At 44.3% G+C, this 19,552-nt stretch overlaps 1 protein-coding gene across 4 annotated transcripts in view; it reads right to left on the bottom strand.

The window, feature by feature from the left end:
* Window positions 1–13,811, bottom strand: part of grik1 (glutamate ionotropic receptor kainate type subunit 1) — a 291,625-nt gene extending 277,814 nt beyond the window's left edge. For 3 of the 4 annotated variants that reach the window (XM_033033233.1, XM_033033237.1, XM_033033235.1), the window contains exons 1-2: window positions 13,773–13,811; window positions 1,546–1,964 (exon numbers count right to left, since the gene is read on the bottom strand). In XM_033033233.1, the coding sequence (XP_032889124.1) occupies window positions 1,546–1,654 (109 nt within the window). In that variant the 5' untranslated portion in view covers window positions 1,655–1,964; window positions 13,773–13,811. Of the gene's footprint in view, window positions 1–1,545; window positions 2,403–13,772 lie in introns of those variants that run through there. The other variant, XM_033033234.1, reaches the window with a different exon arrangement.
* Window positions 13,812–19,552: the final 5,741 nt, after the last annotated feature.

The raw sequence follows: 19,552 nt of genomic DNA, 5'->3' as shown, positions 1-19,552 counted from the left end.
TTTCATAGTGGGAGTCTTGAATGTTGGAACTGAAACAAGCCTTGATCAATGCATCTGAAAACAGTGGGAGCTCTCTCTAGTGAGATGTCCCCACCGTGATTTGCATTCTCATTGGATGAAGTAGCTAGAATTAATCACATACAGTTGTACAGGGTCTTGGTGAGACCACACCTGGAGTATTGCGTACAGTTTTGGTCTCCTAATCTGGGGAAAGACATTCTTGCCATAGAGGGAGTACAGAGAAGGTTCACCAGACTGATTCCTGGGATGTCAGGACTTTCATATGAAGAAAGACTGGATAGACTCGGTTTGTACTCGCTAGAATTTAGAAGATTGAGGGGGGATCTTATAGAAACTTACAAAATTCGTAAGGGGTTGGACAGGCTAGACGCAGGAAGATTATTCCCGATGTTGGGGAAGTCCAGAACAAGGGGTCACAGTTTAAGGATAAGGGGGAAATATTTTAGGACCGAGATGAGGAAAACATTTTTCACACAGAATGGTGAATCTCTGGAATTCTCTGCCACAGAAGGTAGTTGAGACCAGTTCATTGGCTATATTTAAGAGGGAGTTAGATGTGGCCCTTGTGGCTAAAGGGATCAGGGGGTATGGAGAGAAGGCAGGTACAGGATACTGAGTTGGACGATCAGCCATGGTCATATTGAATGGCGGTCCAGGCTCGAAGGGCCGAATGGCCTACTCCTGCACCTATTTTCTATGTTTATATGTTTCTACAGGAGAGGGACAACGGCGATCTGCTGCATCAACGCTTCCGTCTGATGATTGTTCGCCAGAACAAGGCTTTATTGCCAGTTCTCTTTAAATGTCACCCACTTGAAACTTCACTTCTCTGCATGAATGCTGCCTAACCCAAGTCTAGGAACATGTTCTGTTTGCATTTCAGGTTTCCAGGCGTCTTGGTATTGTGCTTCTGTGTGAAGTAACTGGAGGTGGTTTCGGAATGTAGTCGAAAAATAACATCCAGTCGGATTTTGTGTCTATTTTCAAAGCGAACATAGACACAAAATGCTGGAATAATTCAGCGGGCCAGACAGCATGTGTAGGAAAGAACTGCAGAAGCTGGTTTAAATCGTAGACACAAAATGTTGGAGTAACTCAGCGGGTCAGACAGCACCTCTGGTGAAAAGGAGTAGGTGACCATTCGGGTCGAGACCTATTCCTATTCCTTCTCTCCAGAGATGCTGCCCGTCCCGCTGAGTTACTCCAGCTTTGTGTGTCTCTTTGGTTTAAACCAGCATCTGCGGTTCCTTCCTGCACATCTCGTCAAAGCGATTGTTCTGATCCCAACTTTCTAAAATCCACACTCGAGCACCGAGTCAGCGTCTCTGTGTTCTCGGTCCCGGCTATCGGGGCTTCGACCCACACACACACACACACATATATCCCACTGTATTTCGGGTTCCACCAACACACACAAAACAAGCATTTAAGTTTAGCCGAAAGCCGCTCTACGAGCACAGACGAGGGGCGTAATGATCGCAGGAAGTCACCACCGCCAATGAATACAAGTTGGAAGAAACTTACCGATCCTGAGGACTTGTTGAGAACTGTGCGAGGTCACGATGAAGATGTCGAGCAGGAGCCAGAGTGCAGCCTTCCTGTCCCTCAGTGACACGGCCGAGTCGCAGTACATGGTGACTCCAGTCCCCTTCACTCTCCCGTCCTCTCTAAATCAAGTGACACCGCTTTTTGGGATCCAGCACTCGGCGGCTGCCGCCCCATTCCATGCCAGGTTACAGTACTGAACACCTACTGGAACAACCCCAGCCTTTGCCGGCGCCTGTCCCCTCCGTAATGCGCCAAACACAACACATTCGGTCGGAGTCGGCAGATTTAAACACACCCGGACCGGCGCTGGTCTCTCTCGGAGCGGGGGCCGGGCAGTGTCCCCGGTCCGTTGGCTCGCAGCTCAGTTCTGGTTAGTGACACGAACCGGGAGCTGCCTCTGATTGAGTGTGTGTGAGGCAGAGAGACCGCACACGGCCGGAGAACACTCGCCTCGTCGCAGCGTCCGAGCTCAGCAGCATCCGACAGCGTACAGCAGCAACGCGCCAGCGAGAGGGAGATAAATCCCAAGCTCGCAACTAATCCCCTTCCCCACTGACGACGCCACCGCACAGCCTGAAGATATGTTAGAAACTGGAGACGTGAACTTTGCAATAAGACCAGAAAATGCTGGAAACACTCAGCTTTTTTAAAACATCTATTTACCCCCTCCGATTAAGTGATAGTCAATTTTACTATGATCTTAACTAGTTTTCCAACTGAACTCCTCATTTAGGTTGCCCGGGGTCTTCGTTAAAAGGGCAAATGTTCCAAATTGTTCCAGCTGAAAGAACTGAGTGTCTGCAATACTCCGGAACCTTATCCAGAAGTAGCAATGCCACTGTTCATTCCAAGCCTCTCTTCTCGTCTACCGGTGCCAAACACCTCCTTATTTTCAACTTCACTTAATTAGTTTGAACATGGTGTTTGAGTTCACTGTTTTAGAGTATAGAGTGTGCATTTTTGAGAACCGGGTCATTATAACGGATCCTTGCAGCATTCGGCTCTGCACCACTGACTTGAGCGGGTTTGATTTGGATAGATATTTCAAAATATATTCCCGATGTTTATTAATTAGTCAATATAATCTGGTGCCAAAGTCAATCAGTAGATCAGGTTTCATTAGACTCAGCTTTAAGCAAACATATATACCTGGGGGGGGGGGGGGGGGGGGAGTCTATTGCCGGGTCACCCAATTGTTACTACAAGTATATACAGCTGCGAGGATTTTTACAAATAATTTGTCACTTTATATCCAATAGTTTTTTTAATAAAAAGAAATATTGCATTTTATTTACCTTTTTTTCATGTAAACAACTTGAAAACAGCCTTACCTCTGTTCTGTAAATATGTTATTTATTTTCCCTTCAGACATTTTATAAGATGCCGGTTTGGCCCTGAGCTACTACATGTGCAGAATTTCCCAATGCTCTTACAATGATGTATTCCATCTGAAGGTTTAACTTTCCATTTCAAAGGGATCACTTCTTAAATTACAAACCTATGCTGCATGGGCTGTCTGGAGATTGCAATTGGCCACAGGAGTGAAAATTCAGCCTGGGATTATGATCCCAAGTATCGAATTTGGTAGCAACTGGGCGTGTAACCTACTTTTTTCAAATCTGGTACCATTGAAATCCTAAATCCTAAATTCCAAAAGCAGTGTGTAATACTTATTGCCAATCAGCTTCACATTCCCATCTTGTTTTATTATATATTATGTACCATTAATGGATGCAATTGAGTACACGTTTGTATCTCAAAGGCTCATCAATTTAGATCAGGTTTCCAGATACAGCAGGGATTGTTCTGATATTGTATTTTGGGGATATGTTCTTAATATTTATCCTTATGGAAATGTGGTTTGCATCTTCTGTTTATTTGTATGTGTAGCAATTGAATCATGTTTGAAAATATGAAACCAAAAAGTCATCCTGATTGCAAGAACTTAAATATACAGTGCTTAATGCAAATGAACAATGGGGAGATCAAAAGAAACTTTCATTTTCAAGCTTAAAAAATAAGGAGTGAAATTTACTTGGATGTCAAATGTTCAGGCTAATTCATGCCCACCAAAACTGTACACAATACTCCATGTGTGGTCTCACCAAGACCCTGCAGTTGTACAGGGTATTGGTGAGACCACACCTGGAGTATTGCATACAGTTTTGGTCTCCTAATCTGAGGAAAGCCATTCTCATCACAGAGGGAGTACAGAGAAGGTTCACCAGACTGATTCCTGGGATGTCAGGACATTCATATGAAGAAAGACTGGATAGACTCGGCTTGTACTCGATAGAATTTAGACGATTGAGGGGGGATCTTATAGAAACTTACAACATTCTTAAGGGGTTGGACAGGCTAGACGCAGGAAGATTGTTCACGATGTTGGGGAAGTCCAGAACAAGGGCATCACAATTTAAGGATAAGGGGGAAATCTTTTAGGACCGAGATGAGAAAAACATTTTTCACACAGAGTGGTGAATCTCTGGAATTCTCTGCCACAGAGGGTAGTTGAGGCCAGTTCATTGGTTATATTTAAGAGGGAGTTAGATGTGGCCCTTGTGGCTAAAGGTATTAGGGGGTATGGAGAGAAGGCAGGTACAGGATACTGAGTTGGATGATCAGCCATGATCATATTGAATGGTGGTGCAGGCTCGAAGGGCCGAATGGCCTACTCCTGCACCTATTTTCTATGTTTCTATTGATGCAATTGGTGAATGCTAATGAAATTGGCAGAAAGGTTAAGACTGATTTAAAGTTAATATGTTTAATGTGTTTAATTTTCACATGACCACTTCAGAAAATTGAAATTGGAGATAAGATGAAATTACAAAATTGCTAAATTCTGTTCTGGTATGTTTTTGGTGGGAGAATGCATGGGATGCAGGGATATAAATCACATGCTGACAGAATAGATTAGTTTAACCTGGCATCATGTTTGGCATGAAGATAGACACAAAATGCTGGAGAAACTCAGGCAGGCAGCATCTCTGGAGAGAAGGAATGGGTGACGTTTCGGGTTGAGACCCTTCTTCCGACACTAGCCTGAAGACTGGCCTCGACCTGAAATGTCACCCATTCCTTCACTCCAGAGATGCTGCCTGGCACGCGGAGTTACTCCAGCATTTTGTGTCTATCTTTGGTTTAAACCAGCGTCTGCAGTTCCTTCCTCCACATAATGTTTGGCATGGATGTCAGGCTGAGGGCTAGTTCCTATGGTATATTGTTATATGTTCTATGCCCTATGAGGTTAAGGAAATTATATGGTGATTGTCTCTTTTTGCATGACCTTTGGGAAATAGATGGAGGCCACCATTAGACATTGGAGGCAATATAGAGTAACATTTATTTCAATAACTGGAGCTTGTTGTGTAATGCAGACCCCCATTGGTGTGTAATTTTGATCATAATCTATGATGATCATTCTAATTAGTACTCTGTGGAACTTATAAGAATGAATTTCATGGTTCCATGTAGATTGCGTACACATGCTTGAAACAACAGCTCATTTAGAAGTGACGTCAATCGTGGTGCAATGTTGACCTCAGATAAGTTCTGTTAAAATTTACCTCATATAAACAAATAACGTGGTAGGGAAGGGGGTGGGGTGCAGCCTACCTATCTATCTAAGGTAGACAAAAGTGCTGGAGAAACTCAGCGGGTGCAGCAGCATCTATGGAGCGAAGGAAATAGGCAACGTACCGGGCCGAAACCCTTCTCCAGACTGATGGAGGGCCTACCTATCCAGTTGGGTGAACTTCTATAATACACCAATGAAGAGAATTCTTAATTATGAACAGGTTCATTGTGGAATGGCTTTGGAGAGAGTCTGCAGCACTCGACTGGCCCATTCATTGGTGCCACCATAATGGTTTGACAGTGTGATGGAGGATATGATATTTTTGGTTAAATGTGGGTGCATTGAGGGCTTCTGCAATGGTCAAAAAGGAGAGTGTAAACTCTAGAACCTGCTCTCGGAGTAGGATAAAGAGGGGAAGGGCTCTGCCCAGGAAATCACATCGTCAAGGAAATTCTGGCAGAAGCTCTTCCTTCTGCAAATCCTAGGGAGGGGGGACCTATCTCCCCCAAGTTTTGAGAGGTGGGAGACAATCCCCCCCCCCCCCCCCCCCCCCATAACGCCCAGGTGTGCTTGCCTGCCTCACACTCAAAGACGTGCAGGTTTAAGTGCTTCGGTAAATTGTAAATTATCCCTAGTGTGTCGGGTGGTGCTAGAGCACGGGGTGATTGCTGGTCAGCGCGGACACGGTGAGCCAAAGGAACTGCAGTTCCCAGGTTGCCTGCGCGCCCAGGTCAGCTGGCAGGTCTGGCTGTAGCGCCCAGGTCGCCTGCATGCCCCAGGACTGGCTGCAGTTCACAAGTTGCGAAAGAAAATGAATTGAAAAAAAATACACCTGCGGGCCAGATGATTTTGGGTTGCGGGCCGGATCCAGTGGTATGGTTGCTAGATGTTAGGCCCCCTCCAGAAAATCTGAAGGCTGAGATTTAATAAGAAGTGTTGACTGAGGTCCAACTTCAATTTTGTAACTCTGGCAACTGATGGATACCTGGACTCTTCTGCCCATGATGGTGAGGCAGAATGCAGCATGTGTCAAACCTGAACCTAGCTGCCATGCTGAAATGAAGCCTGATTTATGCATCACCGCTGCACCAGTGCCTTCCCATCAGAATTCTGCTTATGCTAAGGGGAAATCCCCATTTCCTCCTTCAGAAGATACCAATAGACAGTCTCTACCTCCACTCTATGATCTTTGATCTCTACGACATTTATCCCCCCCCCCCCCTCCTCCAGCTCCCATCCAATCCTGGGGATTATCATTGCTTGAAAGTAACTTAACGTAACATGAAATGAACAAGCACCTAATTATTACAACTGGAAGTATATAGGAGGCAACATATTTTACAAGTAGAGACTAGACACTGAGTTCATGTTAGTGGCGTAAGACAATACTCCTTCTTTGTCTGCACTGGAAGAAGCTTTAAATTGTTTGTCTAGAAACAACCTGGCCCAGTTCCATCTCCATCACTACTATGAATCTATATTTAAGTTGACCAATGATATAATGCTCGTATGTGCAGTGTGTGTAAAATGGGCAATAATTGATCAAAGCTCTTTTACTTGGGAAGCTGAACACCCAGAAGAACAAGCGTGGATAGACACAAAATGCTGGAGTAACTCAGCGGGACAGGCAGCATCTCTGGAGAGAAGGAATGGATGACGTTTCAGTTTGAGACCCTTCTTCGGATGCTGCCTGTTCCTCTGAGTTACTCCAGCATTTTGTGTCTATTTTCGGTTTAAACCAGCATCTGCAGTTCCTTCCTATGCAGAACAAGAGTGGATATTAGATGGACATTGCAACGCCTGTGAGGTGCATTTCCCAAGTCACAAATCATTCTCACTTTGGAGCAAATATCAAAGTCAGAAGACAAAGTTAGCAGGTCAGGTATTGTAGACACAATAAGCTGAGTACTCAGTGGGTCAGGCACCATCTCTGGAGGAAAAAGGATTGTGACGTTTTGGATGAGGGACCATTCTTTAGACCTGAGAGTCGGGGAGAGGGGGGAGAATGAGCGATATGAAAGCACGTGGAACAAAGGAATGAAGATATGCAAAAGGACAAATCAAATGGTGGTTACTCATTCTTCATGTGAGAACGGCCCAATTAGCAGTGGTTGCTGACCTCTCAGCAAGACCACCTTCCACAGAAAAGCATAGTCCTAACTTGACAGTGTTTGCATGTAACTATCATTATGTGCAGACCGTCAAGCATCATGAGCTTGAAATAGAATGTAACTGAGATCAAGCAAAACTAAAACTAGGTCGTCGATTTTTTTCCCTGAGGGGAGGGAGGAGGAGGAGGGGGGGGAGAGGAGGGCGGAGGAGGGCGGGGGGAGGAGTGAGGAGGAGGGGGAGGAGGAGAGGAGGAGGGAGGAGAGGAGGAGGAGGAGGAGGAGGCGGAGGAGGGGGGAGAGGAGGAGGAGGGGGGAGAGCGGGAGGAGGCAGGAGGAGGAGGAGGGAGGCGGGAGGAGGCGGAGGAGGAGGAGGCGGTGGAGAGCGGAGGAGGAGGAGGAGGAGGATGGGAAGGGATGCGGGGAGGAGGGGAGGAGGAGAGGAGGAGGAGGAGGAGGCGGAGGGAGGAGGAGAGGAGGGACGCGGTGAGGAGGGAGGAGGAGGAGGAGCGGAGGGAGGGTAGGAGGTGGCGGAGGAGGAGGAGGAGAGTAGGAGGAGCTGAGGGAGGAGTAGTGAGGAGGAGTGAGGAAGGAGGGGGCATTAGGGCGGAGGCGGAGGAGAGGGAGTAGTAGAGTATTCGGATTCTTCTATGTGTCTTTTCTTTCGTTAATTTTCGCTTATATTCTTTTATTTGTTTATCTCTTCTTTTATAGTGTCTTCGTTCTTTTCTTCTTCGTCTCTAGTATTCTCTTATTCTTCTTCTTCTTCTTCTCTTGTTTCTTCTTCTTCTCTTCTCTTCCCTTTGCTAGGGAGCATAGGCCATTGACAAATGTCTCATCTCACTCGGTATTGGCAGTTTTTCGAGATCTCCCCAGTTGAGCCACTCTCAGACATTTCTATCTGGACACCTCTTCTCCAGCTGTTCCTGGGGAGACCTCTTTTCCTTTTTCCTTGGGGGTTCCATTTCAGGGCTTGTCGGGTGATGTTTGTGGCAGGTTTCCTGAGGGTGTGTCCAATCCAATTCCATTTTCTCCTTCGAATTTGTAAGTCAATGGGCTCCTGGCTTGTTCTTTTCCACAGGTCCACATTGCTTACTTTGTCTCTCCACCAGATGTTAAGTATTGTCCTAAGGCAGGTGTTAATAAATGTTTGCAGCCTGTTTATAGTGTGTTTTGTTGTTTTCCATGTCTATGATCCATACAGCATCACCTGTTTCATATTTGAGTTAAAGATGCATATTTTGATGTTGATTGAGATGATTTTTGAGCTCCAGATCTTCCTGGGCATGTTAAACACCACCCTTGCCTTATTGATTATACTTTTTATGTCTGCCTCTGCCCCTCTGGTGATGTCCACAACACTGCCTAGGTATGCAAATGTTTCTATCTCCTCTAGAGCAGTGCTGTGCATAAGGATAGGGTTGCTGGTTTTGGAGTGGATCCTCATCACCTGTGTCTTTGCTGTATTGGGTGTAAGACCAAGTATTGTTGCAGCTTGTGAGAGTCTGTCCGTCTTCTCCTGCATTTATATCTGTGTGTGTGAAAGGAGAGCTATGTCGTCAGCAAAGTCAAGATCATATAGCTGCTCCCACATTGTCCACTGAATTCCATTTCATTTCCCTTCAGTTGTTTCCATCATGATCCAGTCAATTGCCAGTTGGAACAGGAATGGTGACAATAGACATCCCTACTTGACGCCCGTCCTGACACTGAGAGAGCTGGCTTGCATGCATAACTTTGCATGAGGTTCCATCACACGAGTTCTTGATTAAGTTTATGACCTTGGTTGGAATTCCATAGTGGTCCATTAGGCGCCATAGTGTTGTTCTGTCTAAGCTGTCAAACGCTTTCTCAAATTCGATGAAGTTGATTTACAGGGATGTGTTCCATTCAATAGACTGCTCAATGATGATGCGTAATGTTGCTATGTGGTCTGTGCATGAGTGATCCTTCCTGAATCCTGCTTGCTGGTCCCGTAGCCTCTTGTCTACAGGTTCCTGAAGACGTTTGAGGATGACCCGGTTGAGAATTTTACTGGGTACAGAAAGTAGGGTGATCCCTTGGTAGTTGTCACATTTTCTTAGGTCACCTTTTTTGGCAGTTTCTTGATGTATTCCTCTGCCCATTCTGTGGGTGTCTTTTCCTCTTCCCAAATTCTCCCAAAGAAGCCATAGAGCATGTCTGTTGATGAGTCTATATCTACTTTCAGGGCTTCAGGTGGAATATTGTCAGGGCCAGCTGCCTTGCCAGTTTTCTGTTGCTTGATTGCAGCCTTTATTTCTGATTTTGTTGGTCTGTCACATTTAATTTGTATTGGTATCCTGGCTTTGGGAATGTGTGTCTGTACAGCCTGTGGTGGCCTGTTTAGGACTTCTTCGAAATGTTCTACCCATCTGTCGAGCTGCGCCTCCTGGGTTGAATGCAGTTGACCGTTCTTGTCTGAAATTGGTTTATTACTATGCAGATATGTCCTGGACAATTTCCTTGTGATGGAATCTAACTCCCTCGTGTTTCTTTGAGTGGCTGCAATTTCTGCCTCTTTGGCTCGCCTCTTCACCTGTGTTCTCTTGTCCCTCCTGATGTTCTTTCACACTTCTTTGTGGCATCTGTTGTACTCCTTTTGGGCCAAAGCCTTTTCAGCTCTAGTTCTTGAGAACAAAACTCAAGAACCAAATAGGTACTTGTTGACTAGTTATCCTGTGCATTCAATCAGGCTCTGTACTGGTACTGTTATGGTAGTGTTACTGTTACTGTTACTACTACACAATGTTCCTCACTGGATACAGCCAAGACAGGGGATAGTTGTAAATAAGCGAAAAGGATAGACGTGTGCATCTCCAGAACTTTGGGAGCAACTTCAGATCTCTAAGGATAACCGATGCTCTCCATGGAGTGTCAAAGCCACTGATAGCAACAACTGCCAGACTGTCAGAAAAATGATTTATTCCTCTAATTTTGGGGCCAATCAGCTGGGATCTGACCAGACAGGATTCATTGAGTATGTGAAGGGTGATAACCCCAACGGGTTACAAGTATACTATGATATTTTTATTTTACGGAAGAGATACAAGATCTGTGAGATGTGAGAAGGAAAATTATATACAGACCTACTCACAATTTTCCATGAACTGTGATTCACAGCTGTGGGCTGTTTAGATATATCATCAAAACAATTTAATCTGTGTCATCATTAGAGTCCCACCCCAGTCTATTGTTGCTCACTACCTTGTCCGACAAGGGAAAGGGAAATGTATTTGTCTCCATGTGCCTGTGGGATGTTCCTGCCATTGTTGAAAAGTTGGGACTTGATATAATCTGTGTGGCAAGTGTGTGAGTTCTTGAACAAAGTTAAATGTGTCAGTCTGTGTTGGTGTATGTGATATTAGGGGAGATGTTGAATGACAGAGATTGATATTAACTGTAATTTGAGATGTTTTTTGATCTGGTTGTTGATAGAAATACTTTATGTTTATTAACAGTAACTGTACATGTGAAGACATTAAATTTTACTTGGCACTGAGACTGCATCTGGGGCCATCACACCATACATTTATCTCTCAGGCAGATCCGTTTAGTTTAGTTTAGGTTTATAGCATGGAATCCTCGACTTCCTCATTCACAGACCACAGTCTGTTCGTATTGGTGGAAATGTGTCAGCCTCGATAACAATCAGCAAGGGAGCAAGGCTGCATGCTCAGCCCCCTGCTGTACTCACTCTATACTCATGACTGCATAGCCGGTCATAGTGCAAACTCCATCATCAAGTTCGACGACGACACCACTGTTGTGGGACGTATCACTGATGGAGACGAGTCAGAGTATAGAAGTGAGATCGACCGACTGACCAAATGGAGCCAACACAATAACCTGGCTCTCAACACCAGCAAAGCCAAGGAACTGATTGTGGACTTTGGAAGGGGTAGGATGGGGACCCACAGTCCCGTTTATATCAACGGGTCGATGGTGGAAAGGGTCAAGTGCTTCAAATTCCTGGGCGTGCACATCTCTGAAGATTTCTCCTGGTCCCAGAACACTGAAGCAATTATAAAGAAAGCACATCAGTGCCTCTATTTCCTGAGAAGATTACGGAGAGTCGGTATGTCGAGGAGGATTCTCTCGAACTTCTAAAGGTGCACAGTAGAGAGCATGCTGACCGGTTGCATCATGGCTTGGTTCGGCAACTTGTGCGCCCAAAAAGTTGTAAACACTACCCAGTCCCTCATCGGCTCTGACTTCCCTACCATCGAGGGGATCTACCACAGTCGCTGCCTCAAAAAGGCAGGCAGCATCATCAAGGACCCACATCATCCTGGCCACACACTTATCTCTCCGCTGCCTTCAGGTAGAAGGTACAGGAGCCTGAAATCTGCAACATCCAGGTTCAGGAACAGCTGCTTCCCCACAGCCATCAGACTATTAAACTCAACTCAAACAAATCTGAACTTTAATAGCCTATTGCACTTTATATGCTTATTTATGTGTGTGTATATATATATATTCAATAGTATATGGACACACTGATCTGTTCTGTATTTACTTATGCTTACAGTATTCTGTTGTGCTGAAGCAAAGCAAGAATTTCATTGTCCTATCTGGGACACATGACAATAAACTCTCTTGAATCTTGAAACTTGAATCTTGAAACAGGCCTCAGCCCACCGGGTCTACACCAACCATTGATGACCCATTCACACTATTTCTATGTTGTCTTACTTTCGCATCCATTCCCTACAGACTAAGGGCAATTTTCAGAGGCCGATTAACCTACAAATCCACCCATCTTTGCGACGTTGGTGGAAACCTGGAGCACCTGAAGGAAACCCATGCGGGCCCAGGGAGAAGGTGCAAACTCTGCAAACCCAGCCAGACAGAAATATGTTCATAAGTGCATAGGAGCAGAATTAGGCCATTCGGCCCATCAGGTCTACTCCGCCATTCAATCACAACTGATCATGGCTACAGACAGCACCGGAGGTGAGGATCGAATCTGGGTCTCTGGCGCAGTGAGGCAGCAGTGCTACCAGCTCTCACCCTATCTTCCCCCTCTCATCCAATCTTTATTTTTAATCAGAAAGGTTTTTTTTTCTGAGTGTCCACAGTCTCAGCCAGAATGTTATGAGCTGTCTTGGGAAAGCTGGCTGGCTCTCTCATCATTCTTTCAAAACTGTTTTCTCCAGGCTGTATAGAAACTTCCTACATTCAAATATCAATCAAAATCATACCATGGAAATGGAGAAACAACTTTAACAACCTATCTTCAGGGCGTCCTTCAAATCTGAGTAACGAGATCTTTCAAGATATGAACCTTTCAAAGTTAGATTTGAATGAAATGAAGAACAGATTGGAAATTAGTTGGTGCTTGATACATCCAGACAGAAATAACAGTGACTACACCAACATTGATAATGGGAAATGATATATTCCAAAGCTGTGCTCGCCGGAGGGGAGCGCTCCGTTTCGCTGGCCCGGGGCAGCCGGCAGCCTGAAGTCGCAGCCTGAAGTCGCGGTCTGCAGAGCTCCAGCTGGTGGGGGACCTGGGGGAAGAAGAAGCCATCACTGTCGGCCCGCGGCCAACTTCTACCGCGGGTCCGGCATGGACTTACCATCACCCCTGGAGGGGAGCTTCAACCGCCGGCCCTGCAGTCTACGGTGCCTCTGGCTGCGGCGGGGACTTTAAGTCTCGACCGCTGGCCTGCGGCCTACAACAAATTAAAGCCGCGGTCTCCGGTGAGGAAGAGCCGATCCTGGACTGACTCTGGACTCTGGTCCTGTCCACGGGGGGGAAATGGAGGAGGACTGGCCAAATTTTGTGCCTTCCACCACAGTGATGAATGCTGTGGTGGATGTTTGTGTTTGTGTTACATTTTTATTGTGGTTGTGTGTTCTTTATTATTGTATCGCTGCTGACAACCCAAATTCCACCGACCCTGGTTGTGTGGCAATAAATTCTATCTAATTCTATCTAACCTAACATTCCAAATTATTGGCTCTCTTAAGGATATCATTACAAGTTGCATGTAGGATTCATGCACCAACCAATAATTCTACTATATAACTAAAAGGAAGGTATTATCTATATCACTAAAACTCTGTTCTTGACCGCTTTTCCCGATCTGTGCTGCGATTTCCGAGAGAACGCCGCCACCTACGGCCGTCATTTTTGGCCACCTCCCTCAGAGTCCCCCTCTGCCACATGTGTGCCGAGGATCTTTCCCCTCGATGAAATATGACCGAGATATTAATGTTTTTACATCATTCCCCATTCTCTCTGCTGCCCCCGCTGGCGGCAGGGGAGGGAGGGACTATAAAACCCGGAAGCTTCCCGCTTCAATCACTTTCTTCCTGACCACGAAGTGAAAGGGTCACGGCTCTCTGAGCTGCAGCTCTACTCCGAGGCGAGTCCCCTGCATGTGCTTTTTCAGCCAATTGATATGTATGTTGTTCACCATTCACCATGGTCTGAAGTTTGTTGGCATTTTGTTGGAAAGAGTTTGTGAATGCGAGTTTGTGAACACCTTTGCCTGTGTGTGAATGTGTGTGAGTGATTGGTGGTGGTCGGAGGGGCCGTAGGCGCAAATTAGCAGCCACGCTTCCGTCAGTCTGCCCCAGGGCAGCTGTGGCTACAGAAGTAGCTCACCACCACCGAGTGTGACTGAGGAATGTATGAATAATGCGATGTAAAGCGCCTTGAGTATTCTAGAAAGGCGCTATATAAATCCCATCCATTATTATTATTATTATTATTATTTGTCTACCTATATTGTCTTTTGAAATGTGTCTTGAACATGAAATGCATTTGCAAATTTGTCTATCTATATTGTCTTTTGAAATGTGTATCGAACATGAAATGCATTTGTATATGTCTATCTATATTGTGTTTGAAATCTCTAAAACATTTCTTTCTACACAAATCTCCTTTTAGTCTGAATGTTCATGAAGCCTTCAGATTGCCTCTTCATGTTGTCAGAGATATTTCCTGCCATGAAAGTTGATAACTAAATATTCATCATCTTGATTGCATAAACAGTATTGAAGGCCAGGTAGCTTCTATACTGAATGTCCAAAATTAATTTGGGTGAGGTTTGGAATATAAACATTTTGAGTTGGCGGGTGCTCAGAACTTGGTGTGAGTTTGCACAACAGTACTTACAGAAATTGGAATGAGAGAGACTAGTTAGGAATGTATAGGAATGGCCAAGTCTAGAAATAACAATGGGAAAGATGAGGGTTTCAGCAAAAATGAGGCCAAGCAATACCCATTTAATGGTGGTGGAAACAAACAGATATGGAGATACCACGTATGAATTATCTAAAATTTGACTGTTGATCATGTATGATGGATTGGGTGGAACACCCAGATTTAGCTGGGAGAGTAATGGGACTGATGGCTGGAGAACAGAGTTTGTGAAGCAACCAAAAACTAATCTTTACATTTAAAGTATGTGATCTTTTAATTCTTTCCGATAATTGACCTATTGATATAATAGAAATTAGCAGAAAATCTTAGGTATTTAATGAATGCATTCAATGATTTAAAGAATGTTCTCAAGGAATCATTAGGCACTGGCAACAAATGCTGACCTAGACAGTGATGCCCAGATCCAATTACTATTAATGTTGCCATATACAGTATATACATTATTTACTTATACTCAATGACATAACACAAATGGCTTAAGTGAATCTTAAAACTTATATGAGAAAAACTACCAAACATATGAGAATTACTGGTAAGGGTTTACATAAGGAAATAGGAGTAGGAGTTAGCCACCTGAGCCTTCAATCCATTCCAAATCAACATGACCAATCTCCTCTGTACCAGATTCCCAAATTCCTCAGTCCCATGATTTTACAAACAAATATCTATAAGAACTTTTAATCATCCACCCTCCACAACTCCCTGGGATTTCTACTCTCTGGAAGAAGAATTTTCAAAAACAATATAAATGATTGGCCCCTTATCTCATTTGGGATTCCCCCACTAGTGAACACATCTCAACAACTATCCCATAATTTTCCCCTCAGGATCTTATATGTTTCAGGAAGATCACCCTTTATTCTACTAAACTCCAAAGTATATGGAACCTGTTTTGCCTCTTTAGGTGAGACAAGTCTCTCATCCCAAGAATTAGCCAGGTAATTATCTTTTAAACTGTCATTCTTTCTAAGGTAAGCTAAAATGGGAGTCACAGTAATATCAAAGCATGACCGTTATAGTTTATTATTTGTGAAGTAAATAAATAAATAAACATCTTGTTATTCGCAAGGAACCTGCTGTACCTAACAAGACTCATAATGTTTGGCAGCATTATGAAACTGATCATAATGTGGGGATCGCTTTGCTTATTTCATTTCAGGTGTACATCTGGAAGTTGCTCTTGGTAAAATTTCATTCCTCCACAGGTTGTGCCCAAGTAGAATCCGATGAAATAATCTGAATTAACATTGTTGAGAGCATTATGAACTAGTCTCACTGTAAAATATCCTGAACATTTAGAATAAAGTCCTAGCCTATAGCTCATTATATCCTCCCTATAGCTCAGACTTTGTTGAGGATGAAATGAAATTTCAATTATTTACAAAGGCAAACTGGAGCTGATTAAGCACTCTTGCCCTACAAAAGGAAACTAATTATAATTCTAATTATAACAGATTTTAATATATAAAACTATTTATATCAAATATAGTTTTGATCTTTCACCTTCAACCGCAATCATATGTGTAGGTTCCTGTGCCCTTGTTGATTGCTAGTGAACAGCAGAGTGTACAGAGTACCACATGGGAATTCAGCGAGCCCTTTAACATGTGTCTAGATAGAATTATGGAGTACTGCAGCAGGGAAACAGGTCCCTTGGCCCAACATGCCCATGCCGACCAAGATGCCCCATCTCAGCTAGTCCCATTTATCCATGTTTGGCTCATATCCCTCTAGAATATTCCTAACAAAGTACCTGTGGAAATTTCATTTAAATGTTGTTAGTGCACCTGGCTCAACGACAACCTCTGGCAACACATTCCATGCAGCCACCACACTCCGAGAGTCTGCGATTTTCATGTGAAACAAAAGGTTGTGAATATGTAATTCAGAAACGATGGTCACCTGACATTGTACCAGTAAGGGAACCTAAATTCTTGACGTGATAGTATTTTCAGTTGTATATCTTAAAAAATGTAACATGGGAATATGGCCATGTAAAAAGCTAGCCATGTTTCAGGTTCACTTGAGGAATAGACATTTAAAGCAGACTTAAAAACTTAATCAGATAACAAATTGAATACTATACACAATTCTGGTTTCCATATTTTAGAAAAGCTTTTAGACATAATGGACAACTAGTCATACTGCGTGGAAACAGGCCCTTCTGCCCTACTTGCCCGTGCTGACCTAGATCTCCATCTACACTATTCCCACCAGCCTGTATTTGGCCCATATCTCTCTAAACCTATCCTATCCATATACCTGTCCAAATGTTTTTAAACGCTGTGACATGTTTTTATCCATGTACCTGCCTTAAATACCTCCTGTGGCAACTCGTTTCATGTACTCACCACCCTCTGTGTGAAAATGGTGCTTGTCAGGTTCCGATTAAATATTTCCTCTCTCACGTTAGACCTATGTCCTCTCATTCTCGATTCTCCTGCCCTAGGACTCTGTGCATTCACTCTATCTATTCCCCTTATGATTTTATTCACCTTTATAAAATCCCCCCTCAGCCACTTGTACTCCAAGGAATAAAGTCCTAGCCTGCCCAACCGCTCCTTATAACTAAGGCCCTCGAGTCCTGGCAACAGCCTTGTAAATCTTCACAGAACTCTTTCCAGATCAATGGCTTCTTTCCTATAGCAGAGTGACCAAAACTGAACACGATACACCAAGTGTAGTGACACTAATATCTTGTTCAAATATAGCATAATGTCCCAACTTCTGTACTCAGTTCCCTGACTGAAGGCCAATGTGCTAAAAGTCTTCTTTACCATCCTATCTACCTGCAATGCCACTTGCAGGGAACTATGTACTTGCACTCCTTGGGCCCTCTGTACTACAACATTCCACAGGACCCTATCGTTCACTGTGAAGATCCTGCCCTGCTTTGCCTTCCCAAAATACAACAACCCACACTAATTGGAATTAAATTTCATTAACCATTTCTCGGCCCACTTGGAGCTGTAATTAGTTCAGTTTAGTTTAGAGATACAGTGTGCAAACAGGCCCTTCGGACCACCAAGTCTGTGCAACCAACGACGACCTATAAACTAGTTCTGTCCTACACACTAGGGGCAATTTACAGAAGCCTGCACGTGGTCAGGCCTCTGGCACTGTAAGGCCACTGTGCCACTGTAAGGCCACTGTGCCACTGTGCCACCCTTAATTCTTGACCATCTTCATTGTATACAATGGCACCTGTTTTAGTCATATGCAAACTTACCCATCATCCCTTGCACATTTTCATCCAAATAATTGATGGAGATGACAAACAGTAATGGGCTCAGCACCAATCCCTGAAGCACATCACTATTCACAGGCCTCCTGTCCGAAGTACAATCTTACACCACCACCCTCTGCTTCCTACCATGGCTCCAACTCTGTATTCAGTTACAGTGAGTGGAGTAACTCACTGGGTCAGGCCAGGGCCGGTGCTAGGAATTGCGGGGCCCAATTAGAAAACTGATGGCGGGGCCCCTACTCTAGAAAAGTAAAAATTTATGTATGTTTATATTTCGTGTAGTTTCGGGAATTTTAAGGCAAGCTGGTTGGTGATTGGATGAACCCCTCTTAGAGACAGCGTTTGATTGGCCGCCAAATAAATTTGTCAAATCTGTAACAAAAATCGCTGGTCGGTGCGAACTCAGTGGACTATCTGGTTGTATCTCCAAACTAATCTGGTTGTATCTCCAAACTAATCTGGTTGTATCTCCAAACTAATCTGGTTGTATCTCCAAACTAATCTGGTTGTATCAACCAGACTATCTGGTGGTATCTCCAAACTAAACAGTATAACATGCAGGTACATTCATTTAAAATTAAATTCAGTGATTATTTCACATGATTTCTCACTGTGTAAAGCTCAATATCTGACCAATTTCTGTTTAACACGTTTGGTCTGCCGTGAGCATTTTTCGTTGCATCTTCCCCTTTTCCTAATCGGCCACAATTCAGATAATAGTCTACTTTCCTGTTTTTGCCACCAAAGTGGATAACCTCACATTTATCCACTTTATACTGCATCTCCCATGCATTTGCCCACTCACCCAGCCTATCCAAGTCACCTTGCAGCCTCCTAGTTTAGAGGGGTTTAAACGGTTTAGAGATGTTTAGAGGGCTTCAGATGGGTTCAGGTGTGTTTACAATTGTTTAGAGGGGAATAGAGGGAAATAGGGGGGCTAGAGGGGGTTTAGACGTGTTCAGATGGTCCCAGAGGGGTTTAGAGACGTTATAAGCCCCCCGTGAGAAATTGTAATTCTCGGAAATTGAAGATAGACATAAAGCTGGAGTAACTCCGCAGGACAGGCAGCGCAGCGACTCTGGAGAGAAGACCCTTCTTCAGACCGAACTGAACTCGCGTCGATGAGAGTACTTGTGATTGTCTGAAGAAGGGTCTCGACCAGAAACACAACCCTCTCCCCAGAGCCGCTGCCCGTCCCGCTGAGCCAACTTCAACTTCAGAGCCAAACAAAAAACACAGAGTGCTGGAGGAACTCAGCGGGCCAGGCGGCTGCCTCACCCGCTGGGTTTCTCCAGCATTTTTGTCTACTGCAAAACGTCAATGATTCCGGGAATGCTGAGGGGACAGGGTGATAGAGAGGGAGTGGGAGAGCTAGAGAGAGACAATATGGGGAGCGGGAGAGAGAGCGCGAGAGAAAGAGGGAGGGAGGGAGGGAGGGAGGGAGGGAGGGAGTGAGCAAAAGACAGAGAGACACAACCAAAGATCCGCTATAAGATCTTTGGACACAACGTGGGTCGGTAGGTGAATGACAAACCTGCACACCAGGAAGAAACCCCTTCTCGCGGTCCGGGGCCCTCACTCATGATGGTGAGTTAAATGAAATTCTCAACGTGTCATCGATCTACATTCCTCAGTAAATGTAATTGTGTTTTAAACAAGTATTAATGACGCCGCGTGAATTTTATTCAAAGGAACACGGCGTCATTAATACGTTCAAAACACTATAACATTTACTGAGGAATGCGGATAGATGCAGATTCATGACATTGCATAACAAGGTGTTAAGTACTTACCGTTAAGATGTGCTAACAGCACTAGTTAACAAATCGTTTGTGTATGATGGCCGTGCA

The sequence above is a fragment of the Amblyraja radiata genome, chromosome 14 (genome assembly GCF_010909765.2).
Source record: "Amblyraja radiata isolate CabotCenter1 chromosome 14, sAmbRad1.1.pri, whole genome shotgun sequence".
In the NCBI taxonomy this organism is placed as follows: domain Eukaryota; kingdom Metazoa; phylum Chordata; class Chondrichthyes; order Rajiformes; family Rajidae; genus Amblyraja; species Amblyraja radiata.
Note: the sequence above shows the minus strand (reverse complement) of the source record. Positions and strands in the feature narration are given on the sequence as shown.